The 16773-nt window shown below is 34.7% G+C and overlaps 1 protein-coding gene, 1 long non-coding RNA gene and 1 other non-coding gene across 3 annotated transcripts; 2 read left to right on the forward strand and 1 right to left on the reverse strand.

The window, feature by feature from the left end:
• Positions 1 to 66: 66 nt before the first annotated feature.
• On the forward strand, positions 67 to 148 carry TRNAS-UGA (transfer RNA serine (anticodon UGA)). Its single transcript has one exon. It is a non-coding gene; the product is annotated as a tRNA-Ser (tRNA).
• A 75-nt stretch (positions 149 to 223) lies between these two features.
• LOC658982 (uncharacterized protein) lies at positions 224 to 13441 on the reverse strand. Its single transcript, XM_064356320.1, has 15 exons — positions 13335 to 13441; positions 13172 to 13284; positions 12899 to 13122; positions 12676 to 12847; positions 12444 to 12627; positions 12166 to 12400; positions 11952 to 12119; positions 11656 to 11908; positions 11123 to 11608; positions 1275 to 1422; positions 1085 to 1228; positions 851 to 1028; positions 730 to 804; positions 461 to 680; positions 224 to 405 (listed from the first exon to the last, which is right to left on the reverse strand). The coding sequence occupies exons 1-15, from the start codon at positions 13350 to 13352 to the stop codon at positions 249 to 251; spliced, it is 2775 nt and encodes a 924-aa protein (XP_064212390.1). The 5' UTR covers positions 13353 to 13441; the 3' UTR covers positions 224 to 248.
• Positions 13442 to 13835: 394 nt separating this feature from the next.
• On the forward strand, positions 13836 to 15619 carry LOC103313933 (uncharacterized). The gene is made up of 2 exons (XR_001575838.2): positions 13836 to 14276; positions 14328 to 15619. It is a non-coding gene; the product is annotated as an uncharacterized LOC103313933 (long non-coding RNA).
• The last annotated feature ends 1154 nt before the right edge of the window (positions 15620 to 16773 follow it).

Genomic DNA, 16773 nt, shown 5'->3' on the forward strand with positions numbered 1-16773 from the left:
TTGATTGTTAAATGAAATTGGAATGTGTTTCACTTTTGTACGATAGTTTACACCTACTTTGATCAAGCTGCGGTGTCCGAGTGGTTAAGGAGATGGACTTGAAATCCATTGGGTTCTGCCCGCACAGGTTCGAATCCTGTCCGCAGCGACTCTTTTTTTTTCATTTTTTATCACTTGGAATTTGTTTAGCACATTTGTTGTTTTAAAAATAATACACAGCCAATTAAATCAAACTTTTATTGAGAGAATTAATCAGACATGTACAAATCATCGTTTTCGTTGTTATCAACTTCCTCTTCCGAATTTGAATCATCGAGCTCCATTTTATCTTGATTTTTTGCCTTCTTCGCTATTTCGTCACCTAATTTCATAACGTATTGTATCGTAAATTTGTTAAATTCGCAGCTGAAACCAACTAATTAGAGAAACAGAAACAGAAAAACCAATAAATCGGTCTCACATTTTTGAGATTTGGTCGTATTTCCTAACTAAACTCTTCTCCAAAGCTAACAAGTAGGCCATATTTTTTTGTGGGGCAATTTTGGGCCCGTGAACGGTAAGTAACGTCTGAGCCCAAATCAAATAAAATTCCAAGTGTCTTGAACTATCTAACGCACTGGAAATAATCACCAAAAGTCTCTGAATGTACTGTTCGCTCAAACTCGAAACAATCAGTTCGACTAAAAAGAACAGTAAGAGAAATACAATCACGATTTTGGAAAAACTTACCATCTTTGACCGGAATATTCTCGATCACTTCTTGAATTAACGCGCTTTCATTCAATTTCATGGCCATGGTGAGTGCTAAAAACAGTAAGTAAGAACAATCCCTGGCTAAAAAATAGACAACCGTTGAGATAATCCCCATCTCTGATGGAGTTTTTGACGGCATCGGGCGTAATCCCGATTTGCAAATCCCAGGGATCAAACACTAGCCCCGAAGTGAGGGAATAAATCAAAAGTCCCTCAGTCGTAGCAGCCGCCCATTGTTGCCCAGTTGGCGAAAATTGCAGCGAAAACACTCGCACCTAAACATTTCCCCTTGGTTCAAAAAAATAATAATAATAAAAAATAAAGTATGCACCTCGGGTTTCAAAACTCGACTCGACATGTCTCCCTTCCTCACCCCTGGCAATTTTAAAGTCACGTTACCCCCTTCTAGCTCCTCACGCTCTTCCACGAGGGCAATGTTTCCGAATTCGTTCAATTTTCGTCGATTTATAAAATCCTAAATAATTAAATAATAAATGGAACAGGTGACCGAAAACACTCACATCAACGGCGTCCAATGACCGGTTTTGGGTGATTTCGAATTTTTTCACAATCAAGGACTCAGCCACGTTGTAAATACAGACGTTCTTTGACTGGCCTCCGGCAAGGATGTACTCACCATCGGCCGAAAAACACAAGCTTGTGAATGCCCTGAAGTAGGAGAGAAAAAAATATTTAGCTGAATCACAAAAAATCATTTTTCCTCCGTTTCAGCAACACATCACTCACATATAATGAACAACTTTTCTTCGTTTATATAGTAAATTACTGTTAAAATTTTATTTTTTTTATAAAGGCAAAAATAGCTACACAAAACTGAAAAAAAATTTTTTTTTTAAACTCACTCCAGCAAAGTTTTATCGACTTTTATATGTCTTTACATCCCTCTAGAATTGCTAAAAGTCTAAAAAAAAGTCCATACGGTCTATTTTTTGGTGTATGACTTTTTCAATTCTTGTCGCGAATTTAGTCAATTTCCGGTACCCGGATCATTTATCGAGCAATAACTTCGGAACTATTAAAGATAACCCCATGAAGTGTACTATCGTTGGAAAGCTCTTTTAATGACCTATCTTTGTCAAAAAAGACCATTGTTCTCCGACTTATAGTTTTCGAGAAAGTTGGAGATAAATGCAAAAAATAGGTAAAATTTTAAAAAAATCATAACCAAAAAACTATTGAGAATTTGGCTATTTTCTTGATGCCAATCGATTCCCCCGATCATTTTGCATGGGTAAGGATCAAAATAGATCCACTTTTTAGAATAGTATAGCCGTAATTTATTTTACTTTTAATTTGAAAAATGGTGGATGCGCCGAGTTATTTTTCAAAAACTCATAATTCAAAAACTAAAAGTCGTAGAGCCAAACGGTTTGTTCCATTAAATTCAGCCATTTTCTGTATTATATCAACTTTTCACGAGATTTGAAATTTTCAATTTTTTTGCTAAAATTTCCTGAGTGACACTCTTACCCTCAAAGAGGTGAAAAAAAAATTTTTTTTTAAACTCACTCCAGTAAATTTTTATGGACTTCTACATGTCTTAACAACCCACAAAAGTTGTTAAAAGTCCACAAAAAGTCCAAATGTTCGATTTTTTGATGTTTGATTTTTTCAATTTTTGTCGCAGTTTTTGTCGGTTTTGGGTACCCGGAACTTTTGTCGAGCAATAGCTCCGGAACTATCAGAGATAACCCCATGAAGTGTATTATCGTTGGAAAGCTCTTTAAATTATCTATCTTTTTCAAAAAAAATTTGTGTTCTGCGACTAATAGTTTTCGAGCAAATTTGAGAAAAATGCAAAAATTGGTAAAATTTTAAAAAATTCATAACTAAAAAACTATTCGGAATTTGGCAATTTTCTCGATGCCAATCGATTCCCCGGATCATTTTGCATGGGTAAGGATCAAAACAGTTCCACTTTTTCGAATAGTTTAGTCGTAATTGGGAAAATAAAAAAAATAAAAAAAAAGTTAACACCCCCCCCTTAAAATCGGTCAATTTTTAAAGTGTCTCTAAATCAAATGAAACCTATTCTATCTTATAGATTTTGATGTGCTCTTTACGATCGAACAAACCGTTTTCGTCTAGCTCTTTTAGTTTGGCCGTAATCGGCGTTTGAAAATTGAAAAATTTTTTGCGAGATATCGCCTTGAGTCCTATGCCATTTTGTAGAGTTTTTTATTCCAGTTATCCTCCATTTTTCCGTTTTTCGATAACTCTAATAGTTTCGCCGTAATTGGCGGTTGAAAATTGAAAAAAAGTGAAAATGGAAACCTTTTTTTGCGTTTTTCTCGGAAACTGTAAGACTTAGAGCAACGAACAAAAAACCATCTGATAGCGCTTAATTTTATCTATTTTTTCGACTAAACCCGGAGCCGCTCCGGGCAACGGTTCCGGCTACAGAGGCGATCAAAGTTTTTCACTAAAAAAATTCATTAAAAAAAAACTAAAAGTCGTAGAGCACTGCGGTTTGTTCCATTGAATTCTACGGCTCATTTTACATATTATATCAATTTTTCACAGGAATTAAAAATTTAAAATTTTTTGCCTAAATTTAGGGTAGTCATTTGTCATAGTGGAAAATTTTATTCAATAAAAAAATTCATAACTCGAAAACTAAAAGTCGTAGAGCAACGCGGTTTGTTCCATTGGATTCAGCGGCTTTTTTTCTGTATTATACCAACTTTTCACGAGATTTAAAATTTTCAAATTTTTTGCTCAAATTTCCTGAGTAATAAATTTGTGCCTACACCTTACCTTCAAAGTGATGAAAAAAAATTTTTTTTTAAATTCACTCCACCAAATTTTTATGGACTTCTTTATGTCTTAACAACCCACAAAAGTTGTTTTTAGTCCACAAAAAGTCCATATGTTCGATTTTTAGATGTTTGATTTTTTCAATTTTCGTCGCAGTTTTGGTCGATTTTGGGTACCCGGAACTTTTGTCGAGCAATAGCTCCGGAACTATCAGAGATAACCCCATGAAGTGTATTATCGTTGGAAAGCTCTTTAAATTATCTATCTTTTTCAAAAAAAATTAGTGTTCTGCGACTAATAGTTTTCGAGCAAATTTGAGAAAAATGCAAAAATTGGTAAAATTTTAAAAAATTCATAACTAAAAAACTATTCGGAATTTGGCAATTTTCTCGATGCCAATCGATTCCCCGGATCATTTTGCATGGGTAAGGATCAAAACAGTTCCACTTTTTCGAATAGTTTAGTCGTAATTGGGGAAAAAAAAAAATAAAAAAAAAGTTAACAACCCCCCCTTAAAATCGGTCAATTTTTAAAGTGTCTCTAAATCAAATGAAACCTATTCTATCTTATAGATTTTGATGTGCTCTTTACGATCGAACAAACCGTTTTCGTCTAGCTCTTTTAGTTTGGCCGTAATCGGCGTTTGAAAATTGAAAAATTTTTTGCGAGATATCGCCTTGAGTCCTATGCCATTTTGTAGAGTTTTTTATTCCGGTTATCCTCCATTTTTCCGTTTTTCGATAACTCTAATAGTTTCGCCGTAATTGGCGGTTGAAAATTGAAAAAAAGTGAAAATGGAAACCTTTTTTTGCGTTTTTCTCGGAAACTGTAAGACTTAGAGCAACGAACAAAAAACCATCTGATAGCGCTTAATTTTATCTATTTTTTCGACTAAACCCGGAGCCGCTCCGGGCAACGGTTCCGGCTACAGAGGCGATCAAAGTTTTTCACTAAAAAAATTCATTAAAAAAAAACTAAAAGTCGTAGAGCACTGCGGTTTGTTCCATTGAATTCTACGGCTCATTTTACATATTATATCAATTTTTCACAGGAATTAAAAATTTAAAATTTTTTGCCTAAATTTAGGGTAGTCATTTGTCATAGTGGAAAATTTTATTCAATAAAAAAATTCATAACTCGAAAACTAAAAGTCGTAGAGCAACGCGGTTTGTTCCATTGGATTCAGCGGCTTTTTTTCTGTATTATACCAACTTTTCACGAGATTTAAAATTTTCAAATTTTTTGCTCAAATTTCCTGAGTAATAAATTTGTGCCTACACCTTACCTTCAAAGTGATGAAAAAAAATTTTTTTTTAAATTCACTCCACCAAATTTTTATGGACTTCTTTATGTCTTAACAACCCACAAAAGTTGTTTTTAGTCCACAAAAAGTCCATATGTTCGATTTTTAGATGTTTGATTTTTTCAATTTTCGTCGCAGTTTTGGTCGATTTTGGGTACCCGGAACTTTTGTCGAGCAATAGCTCCGGAACTATCAGAGATAACCCCATGAAGTGTATTATCGTTGGAAAGCTCTTTAAATTATCTATCTTTTTCAAAAAAAATTAGTGTTCTGCGACTAATAGTTTTCGAGCAAATTTGAGAAAAATGCAAAAATTGGTAAAATTTTAAAAAATTCATAACTAAAAAACTATTCGGAATTTGGCAATTTTCTCGATGCCAATCGATTCCCCGGATCATTTTGCATGGGTAAGGATCAAAACAGTTCCACTTTTTCGAATAGTTTAGTCGTAATTGGGAAAATAAAAAAAATAAAAAAAAAGTTAACACCCCCCCCTTAAAATCGGTCAATTTTTAAAGTGTCTCTAAATCAAATGAAACCTATTCTATCTTATAGATTTTGATGTGCTCTTTACGATCGAACAAACCGTTTTCGTCTAGCTCTTTTAGTTTGGCCGTAATCGGCGTTTGAAAATTGAAAAATTTTTTGCGAGATATCGCCTTGAGTCCTATGCCATTTTGTAGAGTTTTTTATTCCGGTTATCCTCCATTTTTCCGTTTTTCGATAACTCTAATAGTTTCGCCGTAATTGGCGGTTGAAAATTGAAAAAAAGTGAAAATGGAAACCTTTTTTTGCGTTTTTCTCGGAAACTGTAAGACTTAGAGCAACGAACAAAAAACCATCTGATAGCGCTTAATTTTATCTATTTTTTCGACTAAACCCGGAGCCGCTCCGGGCAACGGTTCCGGCTACAGAGGCGATCAAAGTTTTTCACTAAAAAAATTCATTAAAAAAAAACTAAAAGTCGTAGAGCACTGCGGTTTGTTCCATTGAATTTTACGGCTCATTTTACATATTATATCAATTTTTCACAGGAATTAAAAATTTAAAATTTTTTGCCTAAATTTAGGGTAGTCATTTGTCATAGTGCAAAATTTTATTCAATAAAAAAATTCATAACTCGAAAACTAAAAGTCGTAGAGCAACGCGGTTTGTTCCATTGGATTCAGCGGCTTTTTTTCTGTATTATACCAACTTTTCACGTGATTTAAAATTTTCAAATTTTTTGCTCAAATTTCCTGAGTAATAAATTTGTGCCTACACCTTACCTTCAAAGTGATGAAAAAAAATTTTTTTTTAAATTCACTCCACCAAATTTTTATGGACTTCTTTATGTCTTAACAACCCACAAAAGTTGTTTTTAGTCCACAAAAAGTCCATATGTTCGATTTTTAGATGTTTGATTTTTTCAATTTTCGTCGCAGTTTTGGTCGATTTTGGGTACCCGGAACTTTTGTCGAGCAATAGCTCCGGAACTATCAGAGATAACCCCATGAAGTGTATTATCGTTGGAAAGCTCTTTAAATTATCTATCTTTTTCAAAAAAAATTAGTGTTCTGCGACTAATAGTTTTCGAGCAAATTTGAGAAAAATGCAAAAATTGGTAAAATTTTAAAAAATTCATAACTAAAAAACTATTCGGAATTTGGCAATTTTCTCGATGCCAATCGATTCCCCGGATCATTTTGCATGGGTAAGGATCAAAACAGTTCCACTTTTTCGAATAGTTTAGTCGTAATTGGGAAAATAAAAAAAATAAAAAAAAAGTTAACACCCCCCTCTTAAAATCGGTCAATTTTTAAAGTGTCTCTAAATCAAATGAAACCTATTCTATCTTATAGATTTTGATGTGCTCTTTACGATCGAACAAACCGTTTTCGTCTAGCTCTTTTAGTTTGGCCGTAATCGGCGTTTGAAAATTGAAAAATTTTTTGCGAGATATCGCCTTGAGTCCTATGCCATTTTGTAGAGTTTTTTATTCCGGTTATCCTCCATTTTTCCGTTTTTCGATAACTCTAATAGTTTCGCCGTAATTGGCGGTTGAAAATTGAAAAAAAGTGAAAATGGAAACTTTTTTTGCGTTTTTCTCGGAAACTGTAAGACTTAGAGCAACGAACAAAAAACCATCTGATAGCGCTTAATTTTATCTATTTTTTCGACTAAACCCGGAGCCGCTCCGGGCAACGGTTCCGGCTACAGAGGCGATCAAAGTTTTTCACTAAAAAAATTCATTAAAAAAAAACTAAAAGTCGTAGAGCACTGCGGTTTGTTCCATTGAATTTTACGGCTCATTTTACATATTATATCAATTTTTCACAAGAATTGAAAATTTAAAATTTTTTGCCTAAATTTAGGGTAGCCATTTGTCATAGTGGAAAATTTTATCCAACAAAAAAATTCATAACTCGAAAACTAAAAGTCGTAGAGCAATGCGGTTTGTTCCATTGAATTCAGCGGCTCATTTTCTGTATTATACCAACTTTTCACGAGATTTAAAATTTTCAAATTTTTTGCTCAAATTTCCTGAGTGACACTCTTACCCTCAAAGAGGTGAAAAAAAAATTTTTTTTTAAACTCATTCCAGTAAATTTTTATGGACTTCTACATGTCTTAACAACCCACAAAAGTTGTTAAAAGTCCACAAAAAGTCCAAATGTTCGATTTTTTGATGTTTGATTTTTTCAATTTTCGTCGCAGTTTTTGTCGGTTTTGGGTACCCGGAACATTTCTCGAGCAATAGCTCCGGAACTATTAGAGATAACCCTATAAAGTGTACTATCGTCGGAAAGCTCTTTAAATTATCTATTTTTTTCAAAAAAGATTATTGTTCTCCGACTAATAGTTTTCGAGCAAATTGCTGCTAAATGCAAAAATTGGTAAAATTTTAAAAAATTCATAATTAAAAAACTATTGGGAATTTGGCAATTTTCTCGATGCCAATCGATTCCCCGGATCATTTTGCATAGGCGTGGATCAAAACAGTTCCACTTTTTAAAACAGTTTAGCCGTAAATGAGAAAATAAAAAAAAATAAAAAAAAGTTAACACCCCCCCCCCTTAAAATCGGTCAATTTTTAAAGTGTCTCAAAATCAAATGAAACCTATTCTATTTTATAGATTTTGATGTGCTCTTTCCGATCTAAAAAAGCGTTTTCTCCTAGCTCTTTTAGTTTGGCCGTAATCGGCGTTTGAAAATTGAAAAATTTTTTGCGAGATATCGCCTTGAGTCCTATGCCATTTTGTAGAGTTTTTTATTCCGGTTATCCTCCATTTTTCCGTTTCTCGATAACTCTAATAGTTTCGCCGTAATTAGCGATTGAAAATTGAAAAAAAGTGAAAATGGAAACCTTTTTTTGCGTTTTTCTCGGAAACTGTAAGACTTAGAGCAACGAACAAAAAACCATCTGATAGCGCTTAATTTTAGCTATTTTTTCGTCTAAACCCGGAGCCGCTCCGGGCAATGGTTCCGGCTACAGAGGCGATCAAAGTTTTTCACTAAAAAAATTCATAAAAAAAAAACTAAAAGTCGTAGAGCATTGCGGTTTGTTCGATTGAATTCTACGGCTCATTTTACATATTATATCAATTTTTCACAAGAATTGAAAATTTAAAATTTTTTGCCTAAATTTAGGGTAGCCATTTGTCATAGTGGAAAATTTTATCCAACAAAAAAATTCATAACTCGAAAACTAAAAGTCGTAGAGCAATGCGGTTTGTTCCATTGAATTCAGCGGCTCATTTTCTGTATTATACCAACTTTTCACGAGATTTAAAATTTTCAATTTTTTTGCTAAAATTTCCTGAGTGACACTCTTACCCTCAAAGAGGTGAAAAAAAATTTTTTTTTAAACTCATTCCAGTAAATTTTTATGGACTTCTACATGTCTTAACAACCCACAAAAGTTGTTAAAAGTCCACAAAAAGTCCAAATGTTCGATTTTTTGATGTTTGATTTTTTCAATTTTCGTCGCAGTTTTTGTCGGTTTTGGGTACCCGGAACATTTCTCGAGCAAGAGCTCCGGAACTATTAGAGATAACCCTATAAAGTGTACTATCGTCGGAAAGCTCTTTAAATTATCTATTTTTTTCAAAAAAGATTATTGTTCTCCGACTAATAGTTTTCGAGCAAATTGCTGCTAAATGCAAAAATTGGTAAAATTTTAAAAAATTCATAATTAAAAAACTATTGGGAATTTGGCAATTTTCTCGATGCCAATCGATTCCCCGGATCATTTTGCATAGGCGTGGATCAAAACAGTTCCACTTTTTAAAACAGTTTAGCCGTAAATGAGAAAATAAAAAAAATTAAAAAAAAGTTAACACCCCCCCCTTAAAATCGGTCAATTTTTAAAGTGTCTCAAAATCAAATGAAACCTATTCTATTTTATAGATTTTGATGTGCTCTTTCCGATCTAAAAAAGCGTTTTCTCCTAGCTCTTCTAGTTTGGCCGTAATCGGCGTTTGAAAATTGAAAATTTTTTTGCGAGATATCGCCTTGAGTCCTATGCCATTTTGTAGAGTTTTTTATTCCGGTTATCCTCCATTTTTCCGTTTCTCGATAACTCTAATAGTTTCGCCGTAATTAGCGATTGAAAATTGAAAAAAAGTGAAAATGGAAACCTTTTTTTGCGTTTTTCTCGGAAACTGTAAGACTTAGAGCAACGAACAAAAAACCATCTGATAGCGCTTAATTTTAGCTATTTTTTCGTCTAAACCCGGAGCCGCTCCGGGCAATGGTTCCGGCTACAGAGGCGATCAAAGTTTTTCACTAAAAAAATTCATAAAAAAAAAACTAAAAGTCGTAGAGCATTGCGGTTTGTTCGATTGAATTCTACGGCTCATTTTACATATTATATCAATTTTTCACAAGAATTGAAAATTTAAAATTTTTTGCCTAAATTTAGGGTAGCCATTTGTCATAGTGGAAAATTTTATCCAACAAAAAAATTCATAACTCGAAAACTAAAAGTCGTAGAGCAATGCGGTTTGTTCCATTGAATTCAGCGGCTCATTTTCTGTATTATACCAACTTTTCACGAGATTAAAAATTTTCAATTTTTTTGCTAAAATTTCCTGAGTGACACTCTTACCCTCAGAGAGGTGAAAAAAAATATTTTTTTTTAACTCACTCCAGTAAATTTTTATGGACTTCTACATGTCTTAACAACCCACAAAAGTTGTTAAAAGTCCACAAAAAGTCCAAATGTTCGATTTTTTGATGTTTGATTTTTTCAATTTTCGTCGCAGTTTTTGTCGGTTTTGGGTACCCGGGACATTCCTCGAGCAATAGCTCCGAAACTATTAGAGATAACCCTATAAAGTGTACTATCGTTGGAAAGCTCTTTAAATTATCTATTTTTTTTTCAAAAAAGATTATTGTTCTCCGACTAATAGTTTTCGAGCAAATTGCTGCTAAATGTAAAAATTGGTAAAATTTTAAAAAATTCATAACTAAAAAACTATTGGGAATTTGGCAATTTTCTCGATGCCAATCGATTCCCCGGATCATTATGCATAAGTATGGATCAAAACAGTTCCACTTTTTAGAACAGTTTAGCCGTAAATGAAAAAATAAAAAAAATAAAAAAAACTTACACTTAGTACCTTCAAAGAGGTGAAAAAAAATTTTTTTTAAACTCACTCCAGTAAATTTTTATGGACTTCTACATGTCTTAACAACCCACTAAAGTTGTTAAAAGTCCACAAAAAGTCCATATGTTCGATTTTTTGATGTTTGATTTTTTCAATTTTCGTCGCAGTTTTTGTCGGTTTTGGGTACCCGAAACATTTCTCGAGCAATAGCTCCGGAACTATTAGAGATAACCCCATGAAGTGTATTATCTTTAGAAAGCTCTTTTAATTATCTATCTTTTTCAAAAAAGAACTTTGTCCTCCGACTAATAGTTTTCGAGTAAATTGCAAATAAAAGCAAAAATAAGTAAAATTTTAAAAAATTCATAATTGAAAAACTATTGGGAATTTGGCAATTTTCTCGATGCCAATCGATTCCCCGGATCATTTTGCATGGGTATGGATCAAAACAGTTCCACTTTTTAGAATAGTTTAGCCGTATTATACTAGTTTTTAACGAGATTTAAAATTATATTTTTTTTTTGCATAAACTATTAAAAATAAACTAGATGGTTTGAAAAATCTAATAACACTATTTTACGTCGACATTCTTTCGTTTGTATTAAATGTATCTCGTCCTAATTTTTTTTTAATTATATTTTTTGTGACATTTGCAGATAAAGAGTTTTGTATTTTAGTGTAATAAGTAATTATTTACTTGGCTTGGAGTGTTGTTTTCGCTGTGATTAAATCCGTGTCCGCCCGTCCACTCCCTAGATCATTTCGGCCCTCAATGCTGCTCACCTGGACGGCATTTTTGACGTTGAAAATCGAAATTTGCCCGTCCAGTGTGGCCACAGCCACTTCCAAACCATTGGGTTTAAAAGCAACACATAGTCCATCGGCCACCAACTCGATGGTTTCATGGGCTGAACCTTTCTCAATCGCGTCCCAAACCCGCAATGTCTTGTCCCATGAAACCGACACCAGACAGGTGCTAGTGACACACGGACTGAAAGCCAAACTGGCCACTGGTCCCTCATGACCTGCCAGAATCTCCAAAAGACGCCCGGTTTTCACAGACCATAGGAAAATCTCAAACACGTCTTGTCCACCCGCAGCCACGAATTCGCCACTGCTGTCGACGGCAACTGAGGCGAATTGGACCGGTCTCGGAGACGCAAACGTGCGAAAATTGCGATAACTGCAATAAATTATCAAAAAAAATTTTTATCGATTGGGAATTAATACCGGATTAGGTCATAAGCACGCACTGTTCCATCAAGTGACGCCGAGACAACAAATTTGCGACTGCCACTGAAACTAACGCACGTAACGGCGCTCGAGTGCTCGCTGAACGTAACAAAACAAAACCCCGTGTAAACGTTCCAGAGTTTGACTTTTCCGTCTTCGCCCCCAGTTGCCAGCAACTGGCCGTCAACTGAATAACAAACGCAGCTCATGTTATTCGAGTGGCTTTGCTGTTTCAAACGGTAGATTTCGCCTAAAATCGGGCGTGATTACGGAAAATAAAGCGGGAAAATTACTTTGCCATTCCCATACGAGGAGCTGACCCACGCCGCCACACCCTAACGCGATCCAGTCCCCAGTGGAGTTGAGACAAATCGCCGAAATTTTCTCCTCCGAGATTGACAATGAGTGGATCAAGCTCACGTCGGGCAGCTCATGGATGAAAAAAGCCCCATTTGAAAACCCTAAATTACAAATTGAAAAAACAGCCGTAGAAAAAATTGTATAAACCTGTGACTAAAATTTTGCTTTTTCGGTGATAGGCGGCCGATGTGAGGACGGCCTCGCGGTCGTCCTTGCGGGCCTCGTCCGCGAGGTAATGACGTGCCAAACGTTTGTAGAAAAATTTGTCGTTTTGAACTTCGGAATCGTCTTTTTCTTCAACAGCGCTCGCAAGCTCGGCTTCAGTCAGCTCTAGTGCTTTACTTACGTCAATATCGTCCTCTTCTGACTCGTCGTTGCCTTTCTAAGTCTCAATTAGTCAAAGTTTAAATGTGGTTTAAATTCACCTTTTTCTTTCGCGGGGGCGCCTTATCTAGCGGGACAAGTTTATCAGGGTCTATGCTACACTCCCAGACACACGCTTGCCCGTTCCTACTTATAGTAGTAATGTCGTAAGTGTTTTCCTCAAAGAAACAACCGACAATACTATCCGTGTGATTCCCCAACGAATAAATCCTAAAGTTGTGCCACCTGTTAATTAAACGATTAATTTTTGACTGAAATTGATTGAAAAATTACTTTTCGAGGGGGTACAATTTAACAGCCATGTCTTTGGACCCCACTGCTAAAATCCGCGAGTCCGATGACCAGTCAAGACAGGTCGTTTCGTCATAAGCCCCGTGAAAAACCCTCTCCATTACGAAGGCGTTATAGTCACCTGAGAGTAGCCCCGGGGCTTTAAACACGAAAACTGTAATTGAATAAATCGCAATTACGTAAAATTTTAGTACTTGTAACAAACCGTTGTTTTCCTTGCACACAGCAAAGTGTTTCCCATCGGGGCTAAATTTAACCGCCCGTACTTTTCTCTTGAACCTATATTTGTGAACGATTGTTTGCGAAATTAAACTGATCCAATGTGCTTCACCCTCTTCATTTATGGCAATCAGGGAGCACCCATTTGGGCTCAAATCTAAAGCGGTGTAATTGAACCGACTTTCAACAGGGAGGGTGGTCACTTTATCGCTACAAAAGGCACAAAATTGGTAAAAATTTGGAAATGTGGTCGGTGTACTTTTTCAAGTCAAAAATACTGATCCTGTTGCCCACAGGGCTTATCACCGAGTTGCCATCCTGCGAAAACAGGAGGTTCCCTTTTTTGTAGACGGTCCCCAGTAAATTATTGAACTAGAAGATAATCGCAATTTATGAATGAAGATACTACGGTTTGTTTTTACCTTGTATGCAAATTTCATTTTTGTAAATACACAAAAAAATTACGCACTGTTTTTTTGCACGTGTGTTTGAGATAACCTCAAACGTTGACGTAAACATAACCCTAGAATAACATTTATAGAAGCGGAACATAATGGTTGGCAATAAATTCCTAGCTGAAGCCATCTAGCCGCATCATCACGTACTAAAAATGGCGCAAATTTAAAATAATTCCGATTACTTTGTATTTTTTTAATTTTTGCTCACGTCAAACTGATGTCAAAACCTTATCAAATACAATTATTATGAAAATTTCCTAATTGTATTTGAAAAGGTGGATGCACAGACTTAAATCCATTAAGTTTACAAAACTAATAGTCGTCACCGAATCGATGATAACGACATACTTGCAATCAGCCAAACTGGCACCGGTCTGGCACCTTATGTTTGCAACTTCTGTCTATGGGAGTCTTCTCGCAGTGTGACTCACTTGCGGTTCGATCTCAAAAAACTCACTTTTGGGAAAAACGCACCTATCTACGTAAACCTTCTGGAGCTCATTACTACGTTATATTTTTGAAGATCATGTTGTTCCTAACCGATAGTAGGCAATAGTCTAACCCAAACACTATCTTAATCCACTATCTTAATAAAACTTTGAAAAATTAACGTGATATTATAAAAAATAAACTCAAATTTTGCTGACGTTTGTGAAATTTTTACTTGTCAGCCGCGCATCGGTACCACGTTTTTCTTCAATAATCTGAAATTTTAAATCCGCCAATAGGACTTCTTTTTCCCGTAAAACACTAAGGCCATCTATTCGCATCATCAGTAAAACCTATTTCAGTGAGGGTTCGATTCGTAAAACCTGTTATTCTGTGGATTTGGCTATATCAGTTCGGGATGCCTGGTTGTATCCCTTAATCCCTTAAAATCAACAAAAATGGTGATTCAAGTAAAAAGTGAGTGAAAATAAAAATTATTTTTCTAATGTTATTTTCAATTTGCACAAGAAAATTCATAGTGTACGGTCATCAGGGCACTCAGAAGTCAGAGGAATCGTTTGGTGTAAGTTTCAGCTTGAAAATCCAGAAGTAGTTAAAGTAAAAAATTACCAAGTTATACTTTATGTTTTATTACGTGGTAAAGTTAACAACACACGTTAACATACCCTTTATAAACGTTTAAACACCCTTTTTCATGAAAAGGTTGACATGAGAAGTGCATTTTTCAATAAATCTCACTGAAATTTATGTCGTTGACTCAAGGTAGATTTGTCTGTCCTTAAACATGTTCAATAATAATTAATAGCGCTCTAGAAGAGCAGGAAAGCACACAAAAAACATTAAAGTTAAAATTTAACACTTCAGAAGAGAGCATAATACACCCTAACCCTACTTTCTGAACTTTTGTCCTTATCTGGCAATAGCACATAATAAAGGTAGAGATTTCGACCCTAAATATCCTATCATAACGCTCTGAAAGGGCAGAGATGGAGACAAAATTCATAAAAGTGTAAATTTTGTCATTTTCGGGTGACAACATAACCCTACTTTTGGAACCTACCGAATTTTCATCAAAACGAAACAAACAAACAATGTGGCTATACGCATTGCGATACCACTAATTTTCGCACCAAAATTTCACATTGCCAGTTTCTGTTTAAATAAAAACATGCATTTTTATTTTTCCATTGACTGCATGCGAAACTTTTATAATTTTAGACGTTTATAGGCAAATACATTTGTCATTATTAATTTTTTTAGATCAATGCTGTTCTATTTTGAATAATTCTGTGTATGAATGTTTCTAAATTTGACGGATTTTACCAGTGAATATTTCTGGTAATGACCTGTTTTATACTTGTGACGTCACATCCGTGACGTGTCCCGAGGTTAGGTGTGCGGCGCAGGCGGCGAGAGCGCTTCAGTCAGGGTGGTGAAACCTAAATGCACCAAGCCAAGTATAGGCGCCAAATTCAAAATCGACTGTAGTTCGGCTTGCTATCGCAGATGTCGCACACACGTATAGTCAATTTTAGCGAAGCTACCTATAATATCGGCAGAAATTAACAGTGGACCTGTGACAGTTGCCATTGTGTAAATCGCCATTTTGTGCTTGGTTTGTTTGGTGTTCGCCTTCGGCTTTGTTTTATGTGAAATTAGTACTGTTTTGTGGTTTTTTTCGTGTGTGTGCTTTTTTGAACTTTTTTATTGTGGGAATATAAATAATTTGATGGATCAATCATTAGTTTATAGTTATCGTATCGTGTATATTGACTAGTGATAATAAATTTTTATTACAAGTTTATTGTCTTTATTTATTCTCATATTTTATTTTTCGTATTCTTTGTAAATATTCAGCAACAATAGTTGTCTAACATCAGAAAGTGTTATTAGCAACTATTGTTGTGAATATTTACAAACAATACGAAAAATGCAATCAAACTTTAAAAGAAAAGTAACTACGGGCAATTCAAATCGCCCGCCGATAACGCTTAGTACGCGCTGGCAACAATAGATGTGCTAGTGACACTTTCGCTCTATCGGGACAAGGACAGATGCGTTTCTGTAAAACCTGTTATTCTGTGGCTTCAGTCGACAGCGAGCAGTGGCACGGGTCAGATCGGGAGCGGGAGCGGGAGACGAGGCGAAGCGAGGTGAGTCGGTTTATTTAAATTATTGTGTATTGTGCGGTTTCGTTCAATTTATTCAGTTTGTTACTTGCCGTTGTTGCGAACGGACGTGTGCTCAAGCAAATCTAAATTTTCCGGTTTAAATTTTCAATTCGGTGACTAGTGATCGCGTTTGTGTGACACATTTTAAATACAGTAAATAAAATTATAATCAAACACTCAAATAATTTATTGCCACGTAATAATTTTGTCTTTAATTTCAATGAATGAAAGTGGCTTGCTCAAAATTTAATGCAAATAAACATTTTTTTTTGGTTTCATTATTATTATTATTTTTTTAATGCTACAAACGGTAGCCAACGTGGAAGCGATATGAAGGTAGGTGTATTTTATTGCTGTGTCGTATTTATTTATTTCACAAATCAATAATTTCATAAAACTTAAATGCAATTAAAATCTTTAAATGCGGTGTTGAAAAGTGATATTTTGAGTGACACATTTTAAATACAGTAACTATAAATAAAATAAAACACTAAAATAATTTATTGCCACGTAATTTTGCCTTTAATTTCAATGAATGAAAGTGGCTTGCTCAAAATTTAATGCAAATAAACATTTTTTTTATTTCATTTTTATTATTATTATTTTTTTTAATGCTACAAACGGTAGCCAACGTGGAAGCGATATGAAGGTAGGTGTATTTTATTGCTGTGTCGTATTTATTTATTTCACAAACCAATAATTTTATAAAACTTAAATGCAATTAAAATCTTTAAATGCGGTGTTGAAAAGTGATATTTTGAGTAACACATTTTAAAAACAGA

The sequence above is a fragment of the Tribolium castaneum genome, chromosome 4 (genome assembly GCF_031307605.1).
Source record: "Tribolium castaneum strain GA2 chromosome 4, icTriCast1.1, whole genome shotgun sequence".
Classification (NCBI taxonomy): domain Eukaryota; kingdom Metazoa; phylum Arthropoda; class Insecta; order Coleoptera; family Tenebrionidae; genus Tribolium; species Tribolium castaneum.